We start from the raw sequence: 24,827 nt of genomic DNA on the forward strand, positions 1-24,827 counted from the left end.
AACCTTTTTTCTACATTTTATGATTTTTTTGTATTGCTCAAAAACATTAAATTCCAAATTGTATTGATGAGAATGACAACGGGAGTGATAATTTCCTAAATTATCGGAACAAAGACCTTTCCATCGGCTTGTATCTTTTCAAAGCTGGATTAATGTTTTCTTTAAAATGTGCATAATCTAGACGTTAAAATTCAAAGCTAAAATTCCAATTTTAAATATTGTGGAATTTATTCCTGACTAGATGCAATTTTTTTAAATAGCTGTGGAATCAAGTTAAAAATTTGCAATTCCATCTGAAAGTTACCTTCTCTTTGTTTAACTGGGAAAAAAGAGAATATTTTCAAAAACGCTCAGTTGTTAGTGTGAAGATTTGAACCAGTTACGGTTACAAATATAAGTTATCTTTTGAGATAAAACAAAAGTGTTTTTCAAAGACTTTCCTTTGCATGTGCACGCATCTTACAAAACAAAAGATAGAGCGAAAAGGCTATTTATTGCGTTCCACAAGCGCTATCACCTCGACAATGAGATAACTTTATCGCCTAAAGACGATGTACAATCAGCAATTTCGACGCTTTTATCTCGATACCTCTTTCACAATAGGATCGTGCCAATTTTCAAATGCAGGACCAATTTCACCCCTGCCAACAGCAAAACGAACAAGTCATGCAAGCAAGCTCACCGGTGGTCCACAGCTGGGATGCTGTTGTTATTGTTCTGCCTCCAGCAAACTCCAACTTCGGCGTAGCGGCGACTGCCGGTGCCGCTGGAAAAGCACGTGCTGATTTCGTCGCCAAGATTATCCTCGCGACTTCCCGGCGGCAGCATGTTTTTCCTTCTCTGTGCGCGACGACAAAAAAACCTCACTCTGTGTCGCACCTCATATCAGACGGCGCGCGAACGGCAGTTTCTCACTGACAGAAAAGGGCCACCATGTTTATCAAGCACGTCGATAACCGTGTGTTGTGTGGGTGTGGGTGAGGTGGTGGCTAATTTGCACGGGGCTAACTGGCGCGCGACGCGTGCTAGCAGTTCGGCGGTGGCCACTCGACTGCCGAGCGCAGAGCCAGCGAACGGCGGCAGGCCACAGCCGGCTGCCTCTCTCCCGACGCGCAATGCAACTGCGCCAGAGCAAGCGCCGTGCACGCTACGTACCCCGAGTACAGCAGAGGAAGTGTCGCGGTTCCGACGTTCCGTTCGCCACCATGTGCCGGCTCGCAGTTTTTATTTTTGGCTCATGCCCCGCAGTGTGGTTTTTGCACGAAACGCTCGATTATGTATTTTTCCGGCATGTGCTGCTGCTGTGTTAGCTTGCAAAAAATTCCTCCTTTTTCACTGCACTGCTGTGGTTATTAAAATCAATAAGATAAGAGGACAAAATACATTTTTATTTGAAACCATATTTGGAGTTGAATTTACTAAATTTTAATTAGGCAGAAGTTGCAGAATTAATAAAAAATACGAGGAAATTTCTTTCAACCAGAATTAAGTCATCAAAATATTTTTTATTTTTCCATTTGTGATTTTTTTTCGCTGGATTGTACAAAAAATGTTTTTATTTATGCTCCTGTTTTGTTATGAGTGTTGTCAATCGTTTTTATAACCGTTAATTATGGAATCATCTGCCGTTATTTCTGTGGCACAGAATTTATTTTGCACAAGTTTTCCTCCAAATCTAGTCCAACAATCTGACTTAACTAGCAGAAGATGAATTAACAACAATTAAAACCTTTCGACAATAATTTTGGCAGAGCCCCCTTATCTATACTCAATTTAATCCCGAAGATAAACATTACTTATTAAAAGCCGTCTAAACAAACTAAACTTAGTAACCTTTGTAAGCTGAAAATAATTTTGTTTGACATCAGGTTGGAGTTTTTATTATAAAGCAAAGCAAAATTGTTATGTATAAAGATTATGGAGGTTCCATATTTTATGTATTCTAGCCGGATAAACTCCGCTATTTTCTCAATTTGACAATAATATAGATTTTTTTATTAATAATCATTGAATTTACGGCGAGAATAAACAAGCATAAGAGTGTTAAATTAGCTGCAACGGCAAACAACCTGACAGTTTCTAACGCTATTTTGTACAAATCTTAAAATAATGCAATTTCACTTGTTTAGGGCATCACGGAGCCGCGCCTCTCCAAACGGCAAGCGATTCTCTCCTCCTTCCTGTCATTCTTCGAAGTCACGCTTGTCGCTGGACCAATTATTCCTTCCTGGTTTTGGGAACTTTCGTTTTTAATCCGAAGAAAAGAATGACGCGCAGCTGCTTTCGTTCGCATTCAATGCCAGCAGCGCGGCTAGAAGGGAATCCTCCTCCGCACGTTCTTTATTTTATTTCTAATTCCCGCGCTCTTTGCTACTGCTCGCCAGCAGTGTGTAAATCAACCTCCTGCCGTGATTTCCTCGATAATAATTACTCGGGCCGCGGCATCTTGACAGCATACAACAATGAGACAAAACATTCTCATTAATTATATCACTCGCTCTCTCGGCGGCGAACACAAAGCCTCACAATCACGCAACGTGCACAATCGAAACGTATATTTCGGAACGCACAACTCATTTTTGTTTACATAACAATAAATAGAGTTTATTCTTTTTTAAGGCGAACAATCGGACCCATTCCGCGCCTTGATTGCCGCTCCATTGAAATTCACCTGCACGGCACACCACGCCTTCCTCGCAGCCATTCATGAGTTCCGATCCTTTCCTTTTCTCTTCTCGGGTCGTGCCTGTCCGCGATTATTTTACAGGCGCCTGCGAGCAAAAAATTGTACCAGTGCTGATTGCGATTTGCTGAAATGCGGACAGCGCAGTTTCATTGACAGTTGCGCAATTGCTAGATTGGATTGTCATTGTCGGACAACTGTTTATTTTATCCGATCGGACTGCGGTTGCACTGCCGCAGAATTCAATTTGGTGTTCATGCTCTGCTTGATGTTGCAGAGGTCCAGTGTAGAGTGCTAGCTTTAATTTGTTCAAGTTGCGAAAACGTGCAGACAGGTTTCATTTCTTTCATAGAAGTGAATGTAATAATTAAATCAATGCCATCCCATCAGAGATATTGGCAATCTTTCTCGGACAACTCTTTTGGTATTAATGAGAGAGGCAAGCACAGAGAACTAACAAAGTAAATAAATCCAATAGCTGGAGAAGAGTGCACTAACACATCCATCATGCCGGGTCTTTGTGAAGATAAAAAGCTTTCAAAGAGTTATTGCCGGTGCTCTTATCATCAATAATTAGCTGCTACTGGCCTGCAGCTGCTTGCACGGAGGTAAACAATCCTCTTTAAGAAGTCCGCAGCCCATCCTCCCCGGTAATAAATACCTATAATGGAGCTGACCGATGCTTGGAGCATGTTACTGCTCCTTCTTGCCAAGCAGTGTTTCATAAACTGATAAAACGGAGCTCGGCTATAAAAAATAAAGAAGGAGAAAGATGTATCTGTGTGTGCTGCTGCGGCCGGTGTTTGTTTCCCATCACTGTAGAGCCCTAAGGCAACCCGAAATGTGCGTGAAAGTGAATTTTAATCGAATGCTAAAGCACTTTGCTACTGGTGGCAGAAAATACTGCTTCTGTGCAAGTCAGCTTGTTTTATGTGCTAAAAGGAACCGTGTAATCAGGGGATATTTAAAATCAAAAACCTGTTTGAAGCCATATTTATGAGAAAAGTGAAATGTTCTAACTGCAAATCATAAATGTTAATTTAGACCAAATATACTGATACCAAATCTGATTGAATAATTAATCAGATCTTATAAAAAATTTCTCAAATCTGTGGATATATTTGTTAGCATAATTACATTAAATTACTCGCATGAGAATTATAAGCAGCACTTGATATACCATTCCAAATGGATAAGGAAACATCTAATTCTGTTCTCCAGTGGCTCAAGGGTCTACCGAAAGTTTTTCCTGCTGCTCAGACGAGTGCAGAGTTGCAGCTGACCCGACTGAAATATATATGCGAGTGTGCAGCATAGTATCAAATCGGGTTGGTTGGTTGGTTGGGAGCACACACACGTGGTCCACCGAGCGTCTGCACCCACAACCACCTCTATAATCCAGCGTCGTTGGTGGAGTTGGTCCTCTTGTTGGTTCGTTGCCCCCCGAGTCGGAGCTCACCGTGTTATCGCTCTCAAAAAGCGCGGCCCATCAGCTGGCTTGGGGGGAGATAAAAGCAGTGGTGCGCGAGTTTTGAACACATCTTTAACTACTGTTTATACAACAGGAGGAGCGCAGATGAAGATCGCCTTACCCACCAAATAAGGTGCTTAGCTCGCTGATTATTAGCGCTCGCTCCTCTGTCTTGGGGTTCAAAAATGCAGCAGATGGAAAGTTTTTATATTGATTTTAGTTTTTCTGTTGATTTATGTTTAAGTGAAAAAAAATAACGCTGCACTAGTATCATTTCCTCTAAATTTTATTTTATTAAATTTAAATGTATGTTCGTCTGTCTTTATTTTTTTAAATTAAACATGTCACATATTGTAACCTATGCAAAATAAAACTAAGGAAAGTAGCGAAAGTCATTGCGATGTAAAGAATCAATCTTAGATACCATTATATAGCATATTTTACTCCTTTGACCACGATCACATATTCAGTCAATGAAAAAAAAGGATTAAGCGATGAGATATCATCAAAAGATGTACAAGTAGGAAAAGTGTTCTCGGACGCTGTAAAACTCATGGAAACTGCATCAAGAATGCATTTGTTTGGTCTCACCATAGACCACTGCATCGTAGGTAATTAGGCTCTTGTCTCATTAGCGCAATGCACAAATTTATGATCGCGCACTTAAGACAAGACAAGTTGCCGCTGCGTTTTCTGCAACGTGTAATTACCCGACGCTTTAAAAGGCTAATTAATCACTCGGTGCTAGAATCAGAGCGAGAAAGAGAAGAGCAGCGAGAGTGAAACAGCGATAAAATTCAGTTTAATTTGCACTAAATAAATTTACAGGTGTTTAATGAGATCTAGCTTGGCTGGAATGGAGCTGCATCTAATTGAAGCTGCTGCAGCATGATGTAACCAGAAGAATCCTACAGAATGTGGTCTCTAAGGTAAAAAAAATACAAAATTGATTCGTCTAGCACTAATTAACAAAAATATATTAAGTTAGATTTAAAACTTAGACCTTGTTCTTCTTGTCTTTGAATACCGGTTTTACTGAAGTATTTGCTAAGCAACTTTATTCTCTTTTTTTTGTCTCTGATGTCTTCCACTGAAACTTTTCCCATGGAACCGATACTGCTGAACAAATTTTTTGCTCCTAAAGTTTCCTTTTTTGCCCTTTTTCTCGCGATTCAACCCAATTGTTCTGCGACGTGTGCAAAAACTCGGCGCAGCCGTCAAGGAGCGCACGGGAGATGAATGAAAATCGATTTCCTTTCCTCGACTTCGCAGAATCAAACCAATTACAGGCCCTCGCGTCAGCTGCAAGCACCACTGCGCTCTCGCTTTTTGCCCACGTCCTTTGCATTTCATTTTTCCTTTCGCGTGGCTGCAAACAATTTTTGGTGCGAATATAGATATGAGGTTTGCGCGTGAATGGCTTCTTCCCCTTTGTCTCTCCGTGGCAAAGAGACGCACACGGGGCTTAGCAGGCATTAAGCGACGAGCCTCCCGCCGCATGATTTATTCGACTTTAATTGGTTTCCTTCGGCTCTAATCGGGCTGCGCGAATTTTATTCACGCGTCACGACCGCCTTGGCTAATTTATATTCAGAGCTGGTGGGCGATAATAATATTTTCAAACAAGGCGTGGCTGCCGTTCTAATAAAACCGCCGCTCATTATCTCCCAGCTGATGAGTGCGTTTATTTTTATTAACTTTTTCCCTTTATTCCGGACCATAACAATTAAGTGGGTCTGTAAAAGTTTCGCGTCTGATGGACTTTTTGGATACTTGGCCGCCGTAAAAACTATATTGGCTCGTAATAAAGTGATATAATGCAGTGAACGGGGACACTTTTGTTCTGGGTTAATGGCGTGCCAATGCGCGCTCTCTATACTTTTATTGCTATTATATTGTTATTATAACTCGCACCAACCAGGAAGTCGCGCTATTTATGCATGGCGTGCACATTTCTGCAGCTAATAGCCTGTTTTAAGTTTTGCTACCACTTTGATGCAAAAACTGCTGTATGAATCGAGTGTACTTTCATACGACCTGTTTGTTCTCTGCGTGACTGCTTCCTTGATTTGCATTAAATTGCGATCAGGTTGGCACGCACTGTCATTCTGCCAATCACGTCAATCATTGATTATAATCTGAGCATGCATGTAATGAATGTTTAAATCGATTAAATATCATTCAATTAAAGCACATGTGTTTGGGCGCTGATGGAGAGAGTTCAAACGTTTGCCATTGTGCTGCAAATGATGCCTTAAGATGCTTATCTTAAATATTTGCCTATGCAATTAAAAGCGAGGAGCAATTTAGAAAACGTGTGCTTGTATAAATATTTGATTTGCTGCGCTTCTGTGTTGCGGAATACATTGAATAGACTAAGATCTGATAATTTTCCTCTCTTTGTTCTTTTTTTTAAAATCTAGAAACTAACCAATAAAAAACGGAAAAATAATTTATGATTTTTTATTATATTTATCTTGTATAAACGATTAAGAATGTTAAAGATAGAGGGCCGTTCATCGAGAAAACATTTTAAAAGCATTATTTTTTTATCTCAATAGCACATGCTCAGTATTGTTCAATTCCCTATCTTTTAAAAAAACAATTTTAATCACTCTCAGGTGACATATTTGTTGCGAGCGATTAGAATAAAAATTAGTGTCCGAATTAGCTCTCTCGTTTCAGTTTTAGTATTGCACGGCAAGTTATCTCCTCTCTCCAAATTAACAGCTATCATTAGTACGGCTTCTTGCACGCCGGGAGTTAATAATAGCAGGGTGCAAATGCAGCGCGGTGCCACTCGCTGCACCAACCACCCACTTCAATGGGAGCAAACATCTGCTGCACTCAAGTATTTCTCTCTCGACGCGTGCATTGCTGAACAGAAGCAGTTTGGTAGTGCCGAGGGGGAGTCGGTTCGCCAATTCCAGTTGCACGCAGCCAGCTGGAGAGGGCGATGGATCCGCAGTTTCACCATCGGATTGCAGAGCAATTTTATTAAAAGGAATTTCAAGCAGCGTTCTCCCTTTACCCGGTGATATGTTACTATTGTTTGACTTGAATAAAATGCAGTACGGTGTTGAAGGGGGGATTTGAATGTGTTGCAATTTTGCGCCGCTACGAATTCGTATTGCGTGCAGAACCAATTAGTAACAACACAAAAAATCCGGCAATAATTTCGCTCCTAAAAAGCAATTTCTTTTGCTTGCTAGCATTTCTTTTTATTATTCCCCATTTAAATCACTCTGCAGAATGTTCAGACGATTGTCGTGCCATGCTAAACAAGGGCGACCATTTTAAAATTCCGTGTCCCTCATGGCCGGTGTAAATAACGACCTGCAGGGGTTTATTTGCAGAGTTAGCTAGCTTCCATTTCAATTAGTTAGCCGGGCAGAGGCAGAGAGACCCTGGCCCGCGCTAATTCGGCCTCGGCAAGTTTTCCTAACGCGATTATCCTTACGCAGCCTCCGCAGTCGCACAAAACCCGACGCGCACAGCAGATTTCACGCGGCGGCGGCCAAAGTTATTTCGCGTCGTAGGCGTTGAGAGGTGCCTCCCAGGAGATGGACCGGCGGCAATTTACACGCTCTCGAGAAATAAGAAAGAGGCACTTAAATTTAAAATTCAGCTCCAAAACACGCGCCTTTAATTATTTGACAGCAGCAGGCAGCTCCGATTGCAGACACCTCTGCGGCGCGACATTCTAAACAATGCCTCCTCCGAGGCTGCTCGAATTAATTAAGCTAGGCAGCAGCGTCAACGTCGAAATTCGGACAGGCAATCATGCAGTTCGCCAATTTGTGAGCAAACAAACACGCCCCTGGCCCTGACGCTTTGTAATTTATTTTTTAATTTCCTCCGCTGCTCTTTGTCACGTACATCTGCTCCAATTAGTCGGCCTAATTGCGCTCCCAAGGATGAGGGGGCCGAAACGCTGGAATTTTTAGTAACGAAAATTCAACCAGAAACCCCCTTTTTGTGCTGCGTTCTTTTCATAATGCGCTCCGGAATTAATGCTCCTGTGGCACAGCGCAGCATTAGGCACTTTGAAGTTTCCCGGAGGTTTTATCGGCTGCTCGTTTTCCGCTTTGAAACTTTTGATATTGCATCGAGGGACAATAAAAGATCGATTCCAACATTCTTCGGCCTAATCGGAGAGGAAATGCGTTTCTAACAGACCTGCTTCCATCACGGAGATAAAACGAGGCAAAGACTCCAACGAAGACTTCTCAGATACATACCTGAAACAAAAGGAAATAATTTGTTATTATATACATCTACCTGGCACTTAATTTTATTGCTATAGAAACGTCTACTAGTTAACATTACAATTCCAGCCGATTCAGATTGGCTGATGCTCACTCAGTTGTAGATCGTAGCAGTGTTAATATTATAAACAAGGAAAACAGACAGCTTCTCAAGCAGTGATGCAGGTATTTAAAAATCATTTAAATTTAATTAATAAAGCAAATTTCGGGTGCTCAATTATTTATCTTTTTGTTGTTTGCTCACTTTGGCCGCAAAAAGTCCCAGGAGAAATTATCTCCTCTTATTTATGCATTAAATTTGCATCTCGCCTTCAGTCCCCGTGTTTGCTTTCTCGCGCCGAGGACGTCGTGTGTCGGTGGCGGGCTGGCGGGCGGCGGAGGTGCTGGCAGAAATTGTGCAAAACTCGCGCCATCTGTTTACCGCGCGCCTGTATGTTAATTCCCTGCAGTTCCGAATGCAACGCAGGGCTTAAGTGTTGACTGGCTGCATGCATTTGAATAGAATAAATATTTATTAAGCCGGCAGCCCGTGGGAGACACGCGGAGGGAGAACCGCGAGCGGGAATTAACTATTTTACATGCAAATCGAGAGAGCACGCCTTATAAAGAAAGGTCGCCTGCCAGCAGCCGTCCAGACACAACAGCATTAAAAGGAGGTGATTTCCACCAGACGAAATGAAGTGTGGGAATTGAGGAATGCCGCCGCTTAACTTGTAGATAAAAACGATGATTTCTCCTCGCTCTCCGTCCGTCGGTCGTCCTGCTGCCGTCTATTTGTGTTATTTTCAACAGAGATAAATAGGCGTGTGTGAGTGAGCTGCCCTACGCACATTTATTATCTCTCGGTGCATTTGAATCACGATATTAGTTACCAGAACAACGCGTTTTCATTTTCCTCAAACCATCTACTTGGTAAATTCTATATACTCGCAGCTAAGCTGTGCTATACCAATAAATTTTAAGGTTTAAATGTGAAATTTGTCTCGTTCTAATAATTTACTGTTGCTAGACGGTAAATTTGTGTGTGGTATTTTTTTATCTAGATATTTTATTATTTGGTTAGGTTGCGACTTGTCGGCCTATTTCCATTTCCGGAATTACAGAGAAAAACGTTCAATTTTGTACAACCTTTAAAATATAATCATTTCTAGTTGGTCCTTCTATAATTCAATTAATGAAATTGATATATAATTGCCACCATTTACGAATTCTGATGTAAAAACATAATTAGATCGGAATTTCATCAAAAAATGACTTAGCTTGCGGCCCTAATTCTTGACGCGTTCGGCCCTCAACACGCATCAAGCAGGGACGGACACAGCGAGGCGCGGCCCACGCACGCTTGTTTTGCCTGCTTGTTTTCACAGACCGTTGCCCTTGGTGAAATGAAGAGCGCTGCTCGCCTGATGCCCTCCCATAAATTACCAGTCTATCGAGCAGAATTATTTCCTCGCTCGCTCGTTCAAATTAAATCGCTGCTCTTTTTGATCAATGACCGCCGAGTGCTCTGCTTTGTTTGTTTTTTATTCAAATGAGAGTTGAATAAGTCAGGGATCGTGCGCCACACATCTAGGTCGTAAAAGTCGCTGTTTAATTTAATTGTGCGCCTCGCCGATGCTCTGCTGATAAGTCGGCACGAATTTTGTTTTGTCGGCCGTGTGCTTTATTCTAATGCGAAAGCATTGCAGACTAAATGGTAAAGCACATGTAGGTGAAAGAGATAAAAATCTCGTTTTATTTGTTTACTTACTCGGTGTTTCACTGTTCCAAGAGAAAATTTTATCATTTCCATGCAAATAGACTAGGAGCATTTTCATTTGTTGAGAGAAGCACCAAGGTAAACTGTTAAAACCGTCGCAATGGCAATTTCCAACATTGATTCATTTACGACAGCACACTAAAGCAAAAAGGAAGGAAGATTTATATTCCACAGCGAAAGCGTAATCGTTGAGATTTTTATTGACTTTCAAGAGTCCCGACGGAGCTGCTGCCCCGCTGGTTGACGATATTCAAATGATATCATGTTTTTATGTTGCGGCAGTGAATAATTCCGCCAGGCGAAAAGGGGAGCTCGCGAATATTACATGGCAGCGGCAGCCGGCATCTTTTTCTTTCCGTGTCTCTCTCGCTTTGCATGCGCATGCATTTCCTCTTTTTCTCTCTTGCGGCCGAGAATGAGAGAAAATGGAAGGGAAAACATCAAGAGTGAAAAGAAAATGATACCGGCAAGGGGTTCTGTACGGGCGGCGGGCCACGAGAGAGACGCAGGAGATGATTCCCGACTACATATGTATGATCAGTCCCTGAATAAAGGCCTCACTTCGTATGTTTGCTTGCAAAACATGTGTGGGCTGGGGGATTTTATTGCAAACTTCATGATCTGACAGCGCTTTCAAGCATCGTTCACGGGGTATTAAGGCTTGTGTGGACGCAGCCGAAAAGCCAGGAGCCGGGAGCTAATATTGTCTTTAATGCCAGATATGCAACCTCCTCGACGTGTCAGCTGAGCAGGTTGCATAACATTTCCGTTTCCTCCCAGCTTGAAAAATCGTTCTTCTCGCTTTCCTTCAAATCGACGCAACGAGACGAATCCTCAATTCGATTTTCGCTTACACCCAAATGACAGAATGCCGGGAGCACTTTTGGAATTGCAGGCAGCACAAATGGCGCAACGCACGCTCGCGATGATGATGATGAATATGGAAATCAAACAACGAGCAAAATCTCTTTGTAGTGTGATGGCTTGATACTGTGTGTGCTTTGTGCGTCGGCGTGCACTCTCGACACCGCATTTTATCATGGCCATCCTTTTTGCACGCCCCGCTCATAAACAGCACAGATATGCAAATGGAAAACGCGCGCTCTGAATCAGACGACGAGATGAGAGAGGCATTTGTTTGTATGCAAATGGAGGGGAAATTCCAGTTGATAATTAATTACTCATTCGGACGTCTACGCAGCCTTCCACAGACGCAAATGGCCTGTTTCCCCATCACATTGCCTCGCTGATGCTGCAGTCTTTAATAATTTATTTTATTTTCAATTATATTTTATATTATTTGGAACGTTATACTAGTTCAGCAAATTCAGTGGAAGTAGACTGGGAAGTGCTTTTGTTAGTATAACGTAGATGGTTATATTATGCCAAAAATGTGGATGTATGGAGAAATAAAAGGAAAATCTTTAGATTTTTTTAACTAAAGTAACGCGGGAAGGAGAGCACGATACTGCTTAACAGATCGCACATTTAGTACTTCAATCTATTGAACCAATTGTTAGTTTTTCGGTTTCATTAAATATAGTACTGTGTCATTGATGAACCTGGAATTTAATACTTTATTGAAGATGCAATCAATATTTCACGCTTTAAAACTTTGCATAAAGGCGCATTTGTTCAGTAAGAGCAACGTATTTCGCTCTTTTTCCTTCCCTCGCTCCTTCTCGTTGAATAAAAAAGGCCATAATTCAGGCCTGACGTATCTCCCTGCAAAAAAAGAGGAGAGAGCGAGCATGTTTCCGTTTTACGCGTTTTACAAAAGCAACAGAGAAAAAGAGACATTTTGAGAATGTGGAATAGCAGGCCCAACCCAAACTTATTTCCCTGCTCCCATCAAATCAAAATTTTACAACTTTGAATTTAGCACTGAGGCGCCTTGCTAATAAAGTGGTTAAAACGAGCAATTAAGCCGCTTCAAGATGTTTATGTGCATTTGAGAGTCTCGCCAATTATATATTTAATTCACTCGGCGGACAATTTTATTGAGCCAGTCTCTTAAAAGGCTCTAGTGCTCGATTTTACCCATGGCCGGGCCTGCGGAAAAAGGCTCGCTTTACAACTTTGAAAGATAACCCAAAGTTTAAACACACGCTGCCTGAATTTTTATGAAGCGAGACTCGTTCATTCGTTTTGAAAGTTTTAATCCGCTGCGAGAGAGCGAGCGGGAGCACTCAGCCGGAATTGCATAAAGCAAAAAGGCACCTAAATAATCGCACTATTTCTGAAATCCAATGATTACCACGATTCTTATCGCGCCGGTGATGAACGAACGCGTCTCTCTACATAACTGTTATTTCGCGTGTGGGAAAAGGTCGACCGAGAAAAGTGCGTGGACACTGCTTTTCACACTCTCTCGGGCGGCCAAGTCCTGCATCGAAAAATAAAAAACAAACCTGCTGCCGCCTGAGATATCGGCAGTAAAATATTAAATGACCGCGTCGGTACACGAGCGCGAGTCTGCTTGTCTTCGTGTCGGTCGGTTATTTAGCATTGAAATCGTTAAAATTCGCCCACACTGCCAGTAAAATACACTTGTCCCTCGGTTAGCTAAAGGCCAGCAGGCAGGGATCACTGCTTTCAAGCAGATATGCGCATATTTACGATTTTTCTTTGTTCCATTAGCATCGCACTTCAATGCTCACCTCACATCATTTTATGCGTTTATTATTGCATTTCTTTTAAAGATAACAAACACAATTAGGTCATTTGTATGACGCATGTGAATTACTTGGCAAGAAATGTCATTTGTTTTCATATAAATTTGATCCGTAAATTTGTAATAAGATATCATTCAAGAGAAGAAGAGAATATCTAAACACGAGGACGTGCATGCTTTTATAAAGCCAAAATAAGGTTTCTTTTCCGGCAAAAATAATTTAAAGATATCGCCATCAAAAATTTTCCAGCAAAAATGGCATGTCAGTGATAAAAAAAATTGTAGAGCAATCGTCGATATAAAAAAATGATTTCGTCCAATTCTTCGCTCTCCATTTTTTTTGTTCCTCCCGTCACAAACAGGAGGCTCAAAGAAGTCAGGAAAAGCTGCTATTTCAAGTATGTGAAATGATAAGGAGCGGCGATCCAGAGGGAAGAGAGAAGCTCTTTCATTGTTTGTTTCGGCTGTCAGGCGCAGGGTTGAGACGGAAGCCTTTAGCTGCGATCCCAGGCGCGCACGCAGCACTTTTCGCACGCATTTTTGCACAAGTGCGGAACATATAAATCATGTTTCTGCCAAGCGGCGTTTATTTATTTGCACTGAAACACGTGTAGCAGGCGCAATAAAAGCATTTTTCACCCACTCTGGAACGCTGCACGGCCGTGAAATAAATTTGGTCTGGCGTAAATGGCGCAAAAGTGTGAATTCACTGGACGTGTTTACAGCGGCATCTAAGAAACTGAAAAAAATCTAATTGAGAAAGAGGCTATGGGTATGTGAAATGAAATTATCGATAACCCAAACTAGCTGAAAAAGGATTTAACGTAATCAATTGAATTTCCTATTGGATGCCTTAAAAATTTATCTTAATATTTGGACATAAAACCTATTGGGTGTGCATTTAATTTTTTAATTAAAAATATACTATAACAAAAAATTGCAAAACGCATGAAAAATATTAAATAAATTAAAATAATATGATTTAATGTTTATAATGCTGAAAATTTTCAATAGTTGTATAATATAAAACTAAACCAAAATTGATTCGTATTTGTATTTGGTAAAGCTTAATTTTATAGTTACATGCGCAAATAAATAAAATTAGAAATTCAATATTCATTTTATGTATATTTTTTGTTTAGAGTGATTTACTAGTTTTAGGCTTTTCTTAATCACCATATTTAACGCCGAGGTGAAAAATAATTTAAATGCAAACCTGCTTTAATTAAAATTCAGCAGCAGAAGCACAGCTTCCTGATCAGTACGCACACCGGAAAATTAAAATGCAAACGCGCAGCAGCAGCAGTCGAGTGGAGCATCTCACAAATCAGGAGGGAGGAAATTGAAATGCAAAGCTGAGTTCACATTAATGATGAATGGGTGCTGCGAAAAGAGGCTTTCGCTCGGTGCCCGCGGCAACTCGCACGTACGGACGCCCGGGGCCCGGCAATTAGAACATGGCCATGCGTGAGGAATGAAACTGAAATGCAGCCCCTCGAGTCATCCCACCATCACACACGGTAGCGGATCCGCTCAAAACAAACGTCTGTGGGCTTGACAGGTCACGTTCGCTCCTTCTGTATCGGCGAAATGCCAAGAGCAGTCGCTTTTTTATTCAGAATTATAAGAGGAAATTTTGGGCCAACAATCTGAGATTTAGGTGTTTGTTTCTCTTGGGGATTTTAAAATCCAAGCAAAAATGGTTAAATTGTAATTTTATGCATTCATTTCATCAAAATTATCAAGTCAGCTTTTAAATTAAGCAAATTGCTGGTGAAATTACTTCCAAAACAAAACAATGATTGTGAAATAAAAAATAAAACCTAAATAAAAAAAATTATCATCAATGAACGAAGTTAGGAATTCACTTTCCCTTCAGGCTTAAATACTGACCTGATTTTTAATTTAGATTAATGCAATTCACAAGGCAAAATTGCACAGTGAATGTAATAACAAACAATCATAATGGTATCTCGAAGCAAGATCAGAGCAGAATCGATTATGCACCCGCGAGCTGCACGATAGCAACAATTAATTCAGTTCATTGGCCGCGTGACCGCGTCCGTATGACTCGTTCAAGCGCTGAGACTGTCGACAATATTTTTGAAAATTGTGAATTATTCATGAGAAGGAGCCGAGTGCGATTCCTATTTTCGGTGCGAGCGATGACTATACTATACGCACGGCGGCCTTATTTTCGCGCCGCGCCGCGTCCGCCTTATTAGACAACAATGGAGTTCAGTCGCTAATGCGATGCGAGGAAGAGGTGGTGCCCACACACCGGCAGCTCTCTCGGCATTGCCGCGCGTGTGAGTAATCTGAATGGGGTTTGTGTGTGGACGGTGAGGATGTAATAATAAGGAGTAATGAGCAAAAGGCGCCGCGATCTACGTGCTTGCGATAAATTTTGCACATGGAGCCTGTTTGTGGTTGCGAATTTGGTCTTTTCGTGGGAAATGGGACAGCTTTTAGAGGATAATTCACAATTATTACAATGCTCTGGTTGCTGCTTTCGAGTGGTTTGACCGTTTTTGCAAGGTTTACAGTTCTTGTATGCAAATTTATTTCTTAAGAGGACCTTTGTAATAATTTTTTTACAAAGTTGCAGCCGACTTTATAAGAGGAATAATAGATTTGGATTAAAATATAGCAGCTTTACTAAAATAAATCTGAGTAAAATTTCTAGGTATAGCGGCAACTTTATAGTTTATAAAAGCAGATTTTTTTAAAATGGAGATGCTGTTTCCTTTTTTTAAAGTCATAATTTCTTAAAATTCTTTCATATAACTTGAAAAAACCCACAAAACTTACTCTCGTTTAAAGCTCATTTCATGGCACTTATTAACCATTAAATCCTCTTGATTGGGCAGTAATTGCGGCCTTCAGAAACAACGAGTGAATTTATATCTTCCCTTGTAGATTATTTTCGTGATAAAAAGAGAAAATCAATTTTTTAAATTGCTAAGAAAGGATGTAATTTTTGGCCAAGTGAATGGCTGAGGGAGTCATATCGCAGAGAGGGCGAGTAGCAGGATTAACAAGATTGCGTTACTCTTTTTGGTTATGGCTTTGTCAGAGATGAGTGCAGTCAGGAGTTTTCAACGACCGTTGATTCAGAATTCTTTTTAGCTTATTCTATGTAGCATCAATTTGATTTTGAAGGGAAAGTATTAATGTTAATTAGGTCTGCAATGCTAAATCAGCTGGCATTTAAGGTAAGAATAAGCGTGTGACATAATTTTATTTGCAATTAATGTACTTCTTGATCAGCTTGATCCTTTCGAATTTACACTCGAAGAGGGGGAGAACAAAATGCAGCATTTTTCACGCTGCCAATTTCTTATTTGTTGCATGTGGAAGTTAACCATTGCAAAATCTATATTAAAAGTCTTAAGATTAATCATTTAATTCATTCTGATTACTTCAATCCTTTTAATAGTATAGTGCTGATCTTGTAATTTTTGGTCGACGAATAAAGAAAATCGGAAGAATCTTTACAGATCGAGAAGCATCTTGCACTTTTTCATCCTTTTTCTTGCTCTCACCGCATCGAAGCACTTCCTCATTTTTCTCTTCATCTCGTCGATTTCTGCACGAGTTCCTTTTCAATACATATAATACACGACGACTCTGGTACATGCAGTCGATGAAAATATCCTGTTCGTTCCTCTCATCCAAGTCGTAATTCAGGTCGGGTAATCTTCATCACGTACCCAATAAATACCAGGGGCGTTCAAAAAGCACTAATGCGCGTCTCTCTCCGCCGTCTCTCGCTCTTTTTATTGGAGTTGAGCACACGGTGGTGCGGGATTAATAAAAAATTCCAGCCCGCGGAGACGGCGGCATTTTAATAAGGCCCAATATTTTATTTCGGCATTAGAAGGCAAGCCCGAAATTTATTGCAATCCAGGTGAAGCGTCAGCCCTCGCGGACGTAAAACACGCGCCCTGCTCTTTTGCATACAGCTTGATCCTTTCGAATTTACACTCGAAGAGGGGGAGAACAAAATGCAGCATTTTTCACGTTTCGGATGCGGGTCTGAATGCAAATTCGGCAAATAATTTCGGGCCGGAGCGCATTTCCATAAATCGAAGCGTCCAATTTGGGGTGTGCATTCACAAAGAATTGACCAGTCTCGCCGCCGGGATTTGATTCTTGGCCATTTTTATGGAAATGCCGAACTACCTATTCAATGACATCTTTCCCCCTTATTAGGCATTCACAGTGGGATGAGAGAGTTATGTTGAAGAGGGCTTGCTTGCCTCGCCAGTCGCCACCCCCACACAGCTCTCGATTCCGTCTCTGTGTGCTCGACGACAATTTTTGAGCCAATTTCCCCGGCATAAGTGCACTCACTCTCGCTCTGACCTCTGCGAAATTGCTGAATAAAAAAGGCTAGCTAAGAGAATCCGCGTGCGCCAGCATTTTTGCCCCCGTGCGAAATTGGCAATTTTCCCCCTACCCTCTGCCAACCCTTGGCTTCGTCTGAATAATAATGATTTCTTTCCTAATGAAAAGTTCTTCGCGGCGTCAGCACGCCAGGAAAAAATCTTACCGCAGGCGAGTCAATATTTGAATTGGCTTTGTCTCTTGGTAATTAGTTCTGGCTCCCCCTTGCAGAAAGAAAAGTATTTTCCCGAGCTGTGGCTTGATGAGAAATTTGCTGGCAACTTTGCAAATAACTAATTTTCAATGTCAAACAAAGGCAAAACTCATTCGCAATGGAAATTCCTTTAAGTTTGAATACGATTGCCTTAGATTCATCTCAACTCATTTCGCTGAAAATAATCTGCGATATGGAGTCGCAAAATTGTAACGACGCTGTTGACAAGGTCGTCCAACTGACAGTGCAGGTTAACAAGTCAATGGGAGCGGTTCTGAAATCCAATCGGTCGCCGGTGGTCGAAATGTCACCCTCCTTGGAGCTGGTGCGCGGTTTGCGTGTTGGCCAGAAATTTTTATAGAGCTTCAATATGCATGTCGAGCTGCTGCTGTTTGTGTTACCAACAGCAGTATTAACATAATCCTCTCGCCCGCCGGCTTATTTTTTATATACACTTTGTTTCTCTTGCCCTCTCGACAGACTCACGAAGAGATTTATTCGATTGAAATACGGCTTGGCAATTTTTCTTGCTGACTTTCTGTTCGCCTGCGTGCCACGTTATAAATGTTGACTTTGTATTAAGGTGTATGTATCTGGATAATACACCATGTCTCGTCGTGAGTACATACTTTTGAGCTTAATACTATCTCCCGGCGAGAGCAAAAACTCCATTTACTAAATCCGCAAATCCTCAGCTTCAGTTCCATCAGTCTGAAACGTTTTTTTTAACTTTAAAACTGGCATGAAAACAAAAAACCATTAGTTTCCCTCTTAAATATTATGTTAAGAAAAACCGGATAAGTTAAATTATTTTATTTTTAATAATCTAGATTGAGCTCCGTCGTCAAAAGCACGCCAGATAAGACAAGAGCCATAGCTCCTATTACACAATTTTCTAGGGTGTTGCACTGCTAGACATCAAATACGGGCTTAGGACGAGAGACTGACGTGACAAAGCATGAAAGAGCGGCCGTTATACGTAGACCGGGTTAGCGCTGGATGCTGTTGCTTTGGCGCGGCGAGTGCCACACCGCAGTTTAATATCCATCCATCCACTTGAGGCATGGCTGGCAAGTGTATAAAGTGACACGACCAACGACCAAGAAACCGCCAGCATCGCCAACCGCCTGCGATGTTGGTCAACAGCAGCATCATCCTCCGGCTACCATTAAACAATGCCCTTATACACATTCCATAATTGCCACCCACTTCCCATACGTCCGCGTGATTTACTGTGCGGAAGGATCATGGTGTCAGTGGTAATGGGTTAATTGCTCGCAAAATTAATATCAGTTGGGGTGACAATAAAGCCACAAAGTGACATTCAGAAAATGGGTCACAAGAGATAAACCACTTTCAAGACATATTTTTTTCTAAAAATCCAACGAGGAATGACTGCTATAACTATATTCAGTTTATTAAGAGAGATGGAAAAGTCCAACGGTGTTTAGTTTTTGCAATTCAAACGGTTAGAGCTCGAGTTTTAGAGGTGGCAATATTTGCAAACAATGAAAAACTCATAATTTTAAAGTTTCAAAGTGCAAGTTCCTCGTAAACTAAAGTGAACAACATTCTGAAATTTGCACGCAAGCTTGCACGTGCTTTTTAGGGGCTTTTCAAATTTATTTATTAAAAGACTCCCAAATTTTTCAGGAAATGACCTTTGACGTTGACAGTTACTCTTTTAATAATGGTATATCAATGGAATTCATTTTATCATGCTTGATGAAAGGAGTCTAAAGCACTTAACTTTTGAAATTTATTACGATGTAGGTTAAGATTTAATATTATTCCAAAGGGTTAGCTCAAAATCCTTGTAAACAACATGAATTAATTTTTTGACGATTTCTTTCCTCATATTCTATCACTGAAGAGAGAATTTTGTTGCTTTTGCCCGATATGAGCCAAAATTGTTACGTCTAACTCTTTTTGAGATGGGATATAAATTGCAGATTTCGTCAAAATGAGCACCATAAAGATATAAAAAATATTCAAATAAGAATACTAAGCTGTATTAAAATATGTTAATTGAAAGTTGTAAACGCAGAAATTAACTAGTTAGTATAGTTTCCTCGAATTAAAATACATAGCTTCCCTTCCTTTATCTCTAGATTTATTTCACTGTTAAAAATCAACAGGTTTACTTCGTTCCAAGAGGTCCAGACGGGTTTTTGCCTGGTCTTTTTGACCATTTATTTATGTTTATATAATTTATGCGCAGAAAAAAAAATCTTATTTTTAAATTCATTGTCAGATCAACAATATAGAGAATTACTGGCATTAATTTTGAACCAAATATTCCGGTCATTAGCAGTCAATGAGGCAGCTTTATTATGTCGATTCAAATTTCGTTCACGACACTGGCGGTAAAATTTATATTGGATCCGCTTCCTCCATGCTCGTCCTTGGCAGACGAAAGCAATTTTGATGCCCGTGATTCACGCTACTAGACAGAGAGAAGTCGGCGGCGGCGGCGGCGGCGGCGGCGGCGGGTGGAGAACACACACAATAGGGCTGACTGCATACAAATTCATCTTCCGCGAGCGCGATACCTGCTTGCATGCAGCTTCGGGACAAAACACGTGGTTGTGAATGCGTAATGAGCCGATCTTTCTGTGGCTGTGTGATCTCGAAAGACTGGGAAAATTGATGGATTATGACAGAGACGCGCTGCGTGCACATGAAATATTCAACCGCGCTTATTGACACCGCAGCCGTCGGGGTCGGCCCCGTCGTGTTCCATGGAGCTGCTGTCCCGACTGGAGTTCAAAAACCTCTCTTGACAAATAGTCGCCGAGTGTAAAATTGCACGCTTTGAAATATAATTCGAGCGGGCGAACACAACGGCGTACAATTATTATTGTGTTATTGTATTGACCTTCAGCTCGGCCGCAAGAGAGACGCGCGAGGTGTGTGTAATAAGAAGGATAATTTATTAAAAGCCACATGTGTCGGATATGCCGTGACGAAAAGACACTCGCCCCGAAATTCAATTTCGAGCGTGCATGTCTTATCCAAATGTAATCTGAATTTCTGTGGTGGCTCCAACCTCAAATCGACAAGAGAAAATAAATTTGTATAAATATACGATCATTATAACTGCGAGTTTCGTTGACGCACAATCAGCGGCCGCTTCTGTTTACCATAATAGGAATGAAACGAGATATTTGCATGAGCTTGCGAACATAGACACTTTCAGGGTCGCAAGTATTTTGAAATATTGTTCTTATCTTGATACAAATGGAACATTTACCCGCATTTACTAAGCTTCAAATCTGAGATGTTATTAAGATCATAAGGCCCGCCTTGTGTCATAATTGCATATTTTAGGTCCATCAAATGAAAGAAGATAAGAGTAATTGGTTTTTGACAACATGTGATATGATAAAGACATAATTAATTATAAATAAGACCTTATTGAATTTTCAAAACATTACTAGTACATTAGCGGCAAAGAAGGTGTCTTTTTGATGATTTCACGATTGCAAACTTGTTCTTTTTTTGCAATGATTGGGACGCGAAAATAATTTGGCTTTTAAACCATGCAAGGCTTTTCACTTCTTTCCGCATATAGTTTCCACTGAATGTCCTGGTAGTGACAATACGTGCGTGATTCGTGAATTGGGACCCCAGTTTATTATTTTATTTATACACACACAAAAAAAAATCTCTATCTGAGACACTTTTGGTGTCTCTAATTGAGACACTTTGAAAAATGTTTCAAACTGAGATACTTTTCGGAGGAAACGTCTCAGTTTGAAACACTTTCCGAAGAAGTGTCTCAGATTGAAACGCTTTCCGAAGAAGTGTCTCAGATTGAAACGCTTTCCGAAGAAGTGTCTCAGATTGAAACGCCTTCCGAAAATGTGTCTCAGATTGAAACACTGATATGATAAATTGCTGTTTAAAACGTTTAATACATACTTATATACAAATCACTCACCTGAATTTTTCTCAAATAGGACACTCTAGTCAGCTCAAGCTGATAAGGTAAAAAGCGTCTCCTCTCGCTGCGAGAGATGCTTTTTACAGCCGCGCTGGCTCTCGGCCGTAGTTTCGTCGCCGGTATTGCAGACTTTTCTGCAATTTCGCCGATTTCTGTGCTTTGCGGACATCGTGTGTAGTGCTTAGCACGTCGTGTGTTATTGTTTTTACAAGCTGTTAATCACGATAGGCAACCAAACACGACAATTGCAGCTGGACTGAGCATAGTTCTGCGCGTGGGAGTTTAACAAAAACGGGGTGGTAAGGTAATGCCGTTTCAACTCAAGACAATATATTTTTTATTACTCGCCGTGCAAGTTTGAAGGATTTGGGTCAAAATTTTCATTTTCCTTGCTGGAGTCACCAATAAAATTTCATCTCCCCTCTTCCAACTATCTAGGTTGGCCAAACTTCTTTTGTCTTAAAAACAAATCAGCTGGCACCAATTGTTGACATGATGAGAGACATGATTTTTATTTCACCTTCTAATCTTTTATTGTGTTGCGATATTTCAGTTTTCAGAAGTTGTATTCAAAAAGAGGACAGTAAGTAGTATAATTTTCTTTTCATTTATTTATTAAATGATGATGTAATGTATTAAATAATTAAATTTAGACAGGTGCAATCGAGTACATAAGTGTGGATGGAGCCTGAACCTTTAGGAAACTGCCAGGGATTTTGTCATCATGCCCAAGAGCCTTGAGCCGGTGGTGTTGATACGTATCATACGTGGCTGTCTATGCTGAACCGGCTGCCCACCAAGCCGAAGAACTAGAAGCTTTTGGCGGCTCAAAAGCCATGTTTTAGGTACGTTAAGATATTCCTGCCATTCCCGTTATGGTAAAGTTACAGTTTCTGCCGGGTTACACATCTCGCCAGTTCTTACGAAAATCACATGTAAAAGTAGGGGTGGCGAAAACTGTAACTCGGCGGCGAAAACTGTAGCTTTTCCATAACAACTATAGACTGTTGGATGATCGGATGACCCCGGCTAGCAGGCCGTCTCGCCTGTCTAACGTTTTCCCTTCACCAAATTTTATACTCTTATAAATTACAAAACCCAAATGTTTTTTTCCTTTTTTCTTTTTAAAATTTCGCGTACCATTGGTTCAATGAAAGTGTAGTCCTATATTTGAGCAAATTATATAGAAGGAAGCTTGGTTCTCAATTTGAATATTAATTGATTTCAAATGATTCTAAACTCGTCATTAACAAGTAACCCTTTGCAGGAGTAACTTGAAGCAGGCGTTTTAATTGTGCCAGTGGAGAGACGGCAGACAACGCGAGCTTAGCACATGTCATGCTGACCGAGCTGCTGATCATGACAATGCCTCCCAGGAAGGTGCGTTCGTTGACTTATACTACTCGTAATGCCAATTTCCATTATGTTTTTTTGCAGAGAGCTGTATATACCTGGTCCAGAACCTGAACTGCGACGAGCCCTGCTCCACACATGCATCTTTCGTATACGAAGAAATGCTTGAGCCAGCCCATTACACGTCGGCCAAGCCAAGCCAAGGACAAGCTGATGCTCACTCTGGTGTGGCGGCAGCGTGCCAACTTTGGAGCTTGAAATGTTGGAGGACCACGCTGCTGGGGCGCAACACAGCGTGGCGCCGCCCGTAAACGCCTTGCTGCAGGCGGCGACGACACGGGGTGGGGAGCATGGCGCCTCGGTCGGCGCCGCAACTCGTACCGCTGGCCGTATATTTATCAGACTGCCCAAGTTCTTCCTCGACCATGCAGAGATAGCCCTCTGCTCCCCCCAACTCGGACAGCAGCATAATTAGACAGTGCTAAACTTTTAAAACTCGCTCGACTACTCGTATATGTGCTCGAGTATAGATCATCACTTAACTAAATTTAAAAATGCATGTAAATTCGACAGAAAAATATTAAAATGAAAAATTGAAGTGAAATAATCATTTGGTTTTTTAGGTAAACTTGGCACAAGTTTTAATCTTCTATAAAATTATTGCAGACTGCCGTAAATGATTCCTTGTCGTATCAATCCATTTTATTTATCAACTCTCAGTCGCAAATACAAAACTGTATTAAAAAATACTAATATTATGGAGTGTATATGATAATTGAGATGTTGCACTTTACGAAGAATAACTTTTTTTATTGTTAGGAACTTTGGTAATCAGCTTATCAAATCAAATAACATTGCATAGTTAGACATATTCAAGTTGTTATATATTTTTACACAATTAGTATGTGTATTTATTTAGGTTAGACGAATCAAAATTTATATCAACCATCAGATGATATTAACAAAAAATTACCTAAATAATCTACAATTTTGCGTAGAATCTCTTTTTAAATTGAAGGTATTTTTTGGCTTGATTTTTATTTTTCTTCTGGAGCACGGCACAATCCAGAAAGTCCAAAAAATTTTTGCTATAAGGTGGATATGTACTGTTAAAACAGTAGTACGCCCCTGCCAGTTGCACATACACTCCAAATGCGTCCAAGTCTTTAGCAGAGTTTAATTCCCTCCCCTCTGCAAGAAGGAAGGTGTCTGAGATCCCTCCTTTGGTATCCACATAGCAAACACAGACTGGGCCATTAGATTCGATGTTTTCCGGAGATACCAGATCATCGTCAGAAAGCTGTTTATCATTTCGATTTCAATGGGAAAGTTTAAATATGATGATATTAAAAATACCTGGTAAACACTGAGCGCCGCGGTGTAGTTTTTGGAGGCGTACTTGTTGTCTTCCAGTTCTTTGTGCAATTTAACTAAAATCTCCAGTTTCTCCCCGTCCAGCTGTGATGGTTGCTCGAACATTTCGCCCAGTTGCAGAATCATATTGTTGAAGTTGTCCATAACCTTGAAATGCGGTAATCCACATAGGAAAAAGAATTCAGCTTTGATCTGGAACAATTTATTTCAATAAAATTTCATTTATTAAATGAAGTGCTAGTATAGCATACCACTTCATAGTTGACCAACATTGGATATTGGTTGGCGACTTCCAACACAGTACTACATTCTTTAATCTTTTCTCTTCGAAAATCAAAACAGGAAGGTAGCAACTCAACAATTTTGTGTGCATCAGCATCCTTCACTTTCAGGAAATGCAAAATGTCATCTCTTTCTTCTAGCAACATAAATTTTTTATCACTTTTCTAGAACACATTTTGAATATGGACTTATCAATATATACCTTGCCCATGAATATTTGTGGTTGCTCCATCCTCACCTAATTGTTTCTTCTCAATCGGGGAACCAACGTCATCCTTTTCATTGGATTTTCTGCCAAATGATTAAATACTTAACTATTAGAAAGCATTAATAATTATTTGAATAAACTCACCTCTTTTTGCCACCATTTGTATCTCTTTGGAGGACTGCAACAATTGAGCCTCTTTGACGGTC

At 40.7% G+C, this 24,827-nt stretch overlaps 1 protein-coding gene across 5 annotated transcripts in view; it reads right to left on the reverse strand.

Moving 5' to 3' along the window:
* Positions 1–24,827, reverse strand: part of spri (sprint) — a 123,361-nt gene that overhangs the window by 24,784 nt on the left and 73,750 nt on the right. The window contains exon 1 of one of the 5 annotated variants that reach the window (XM_065491598.1): positions 683–1,075. The exons of the other annotated variants lie outside the window; for them this stretch is intronic. Within the exon in view, the coding sequence (XP_065347670.1) occupies positions 683–828 (146 nt within the window). The 5' untranslated portion in view covers positions 829–1,075. Of the gene's footprint in view, positions 1–682; positions 1,076–24,827 lie in introns of those variants that run through there. 5 annotated transcript variants of the gene reach the window in all.

This window comes from Cloeon dipterum, chromosome 4 (assembly GCF_949628265.1).
Source record: "Cloeon dipterum chromosome 4, ieCloDipt1.1, whole genome shotgun sequence".
Taxonomy (NCBI): Eukaryota; Metazoa; Arthropoda; class Insecta; order Ephemeroptera; family Baetidae; genus Cloeon; species Cloeon dipterum.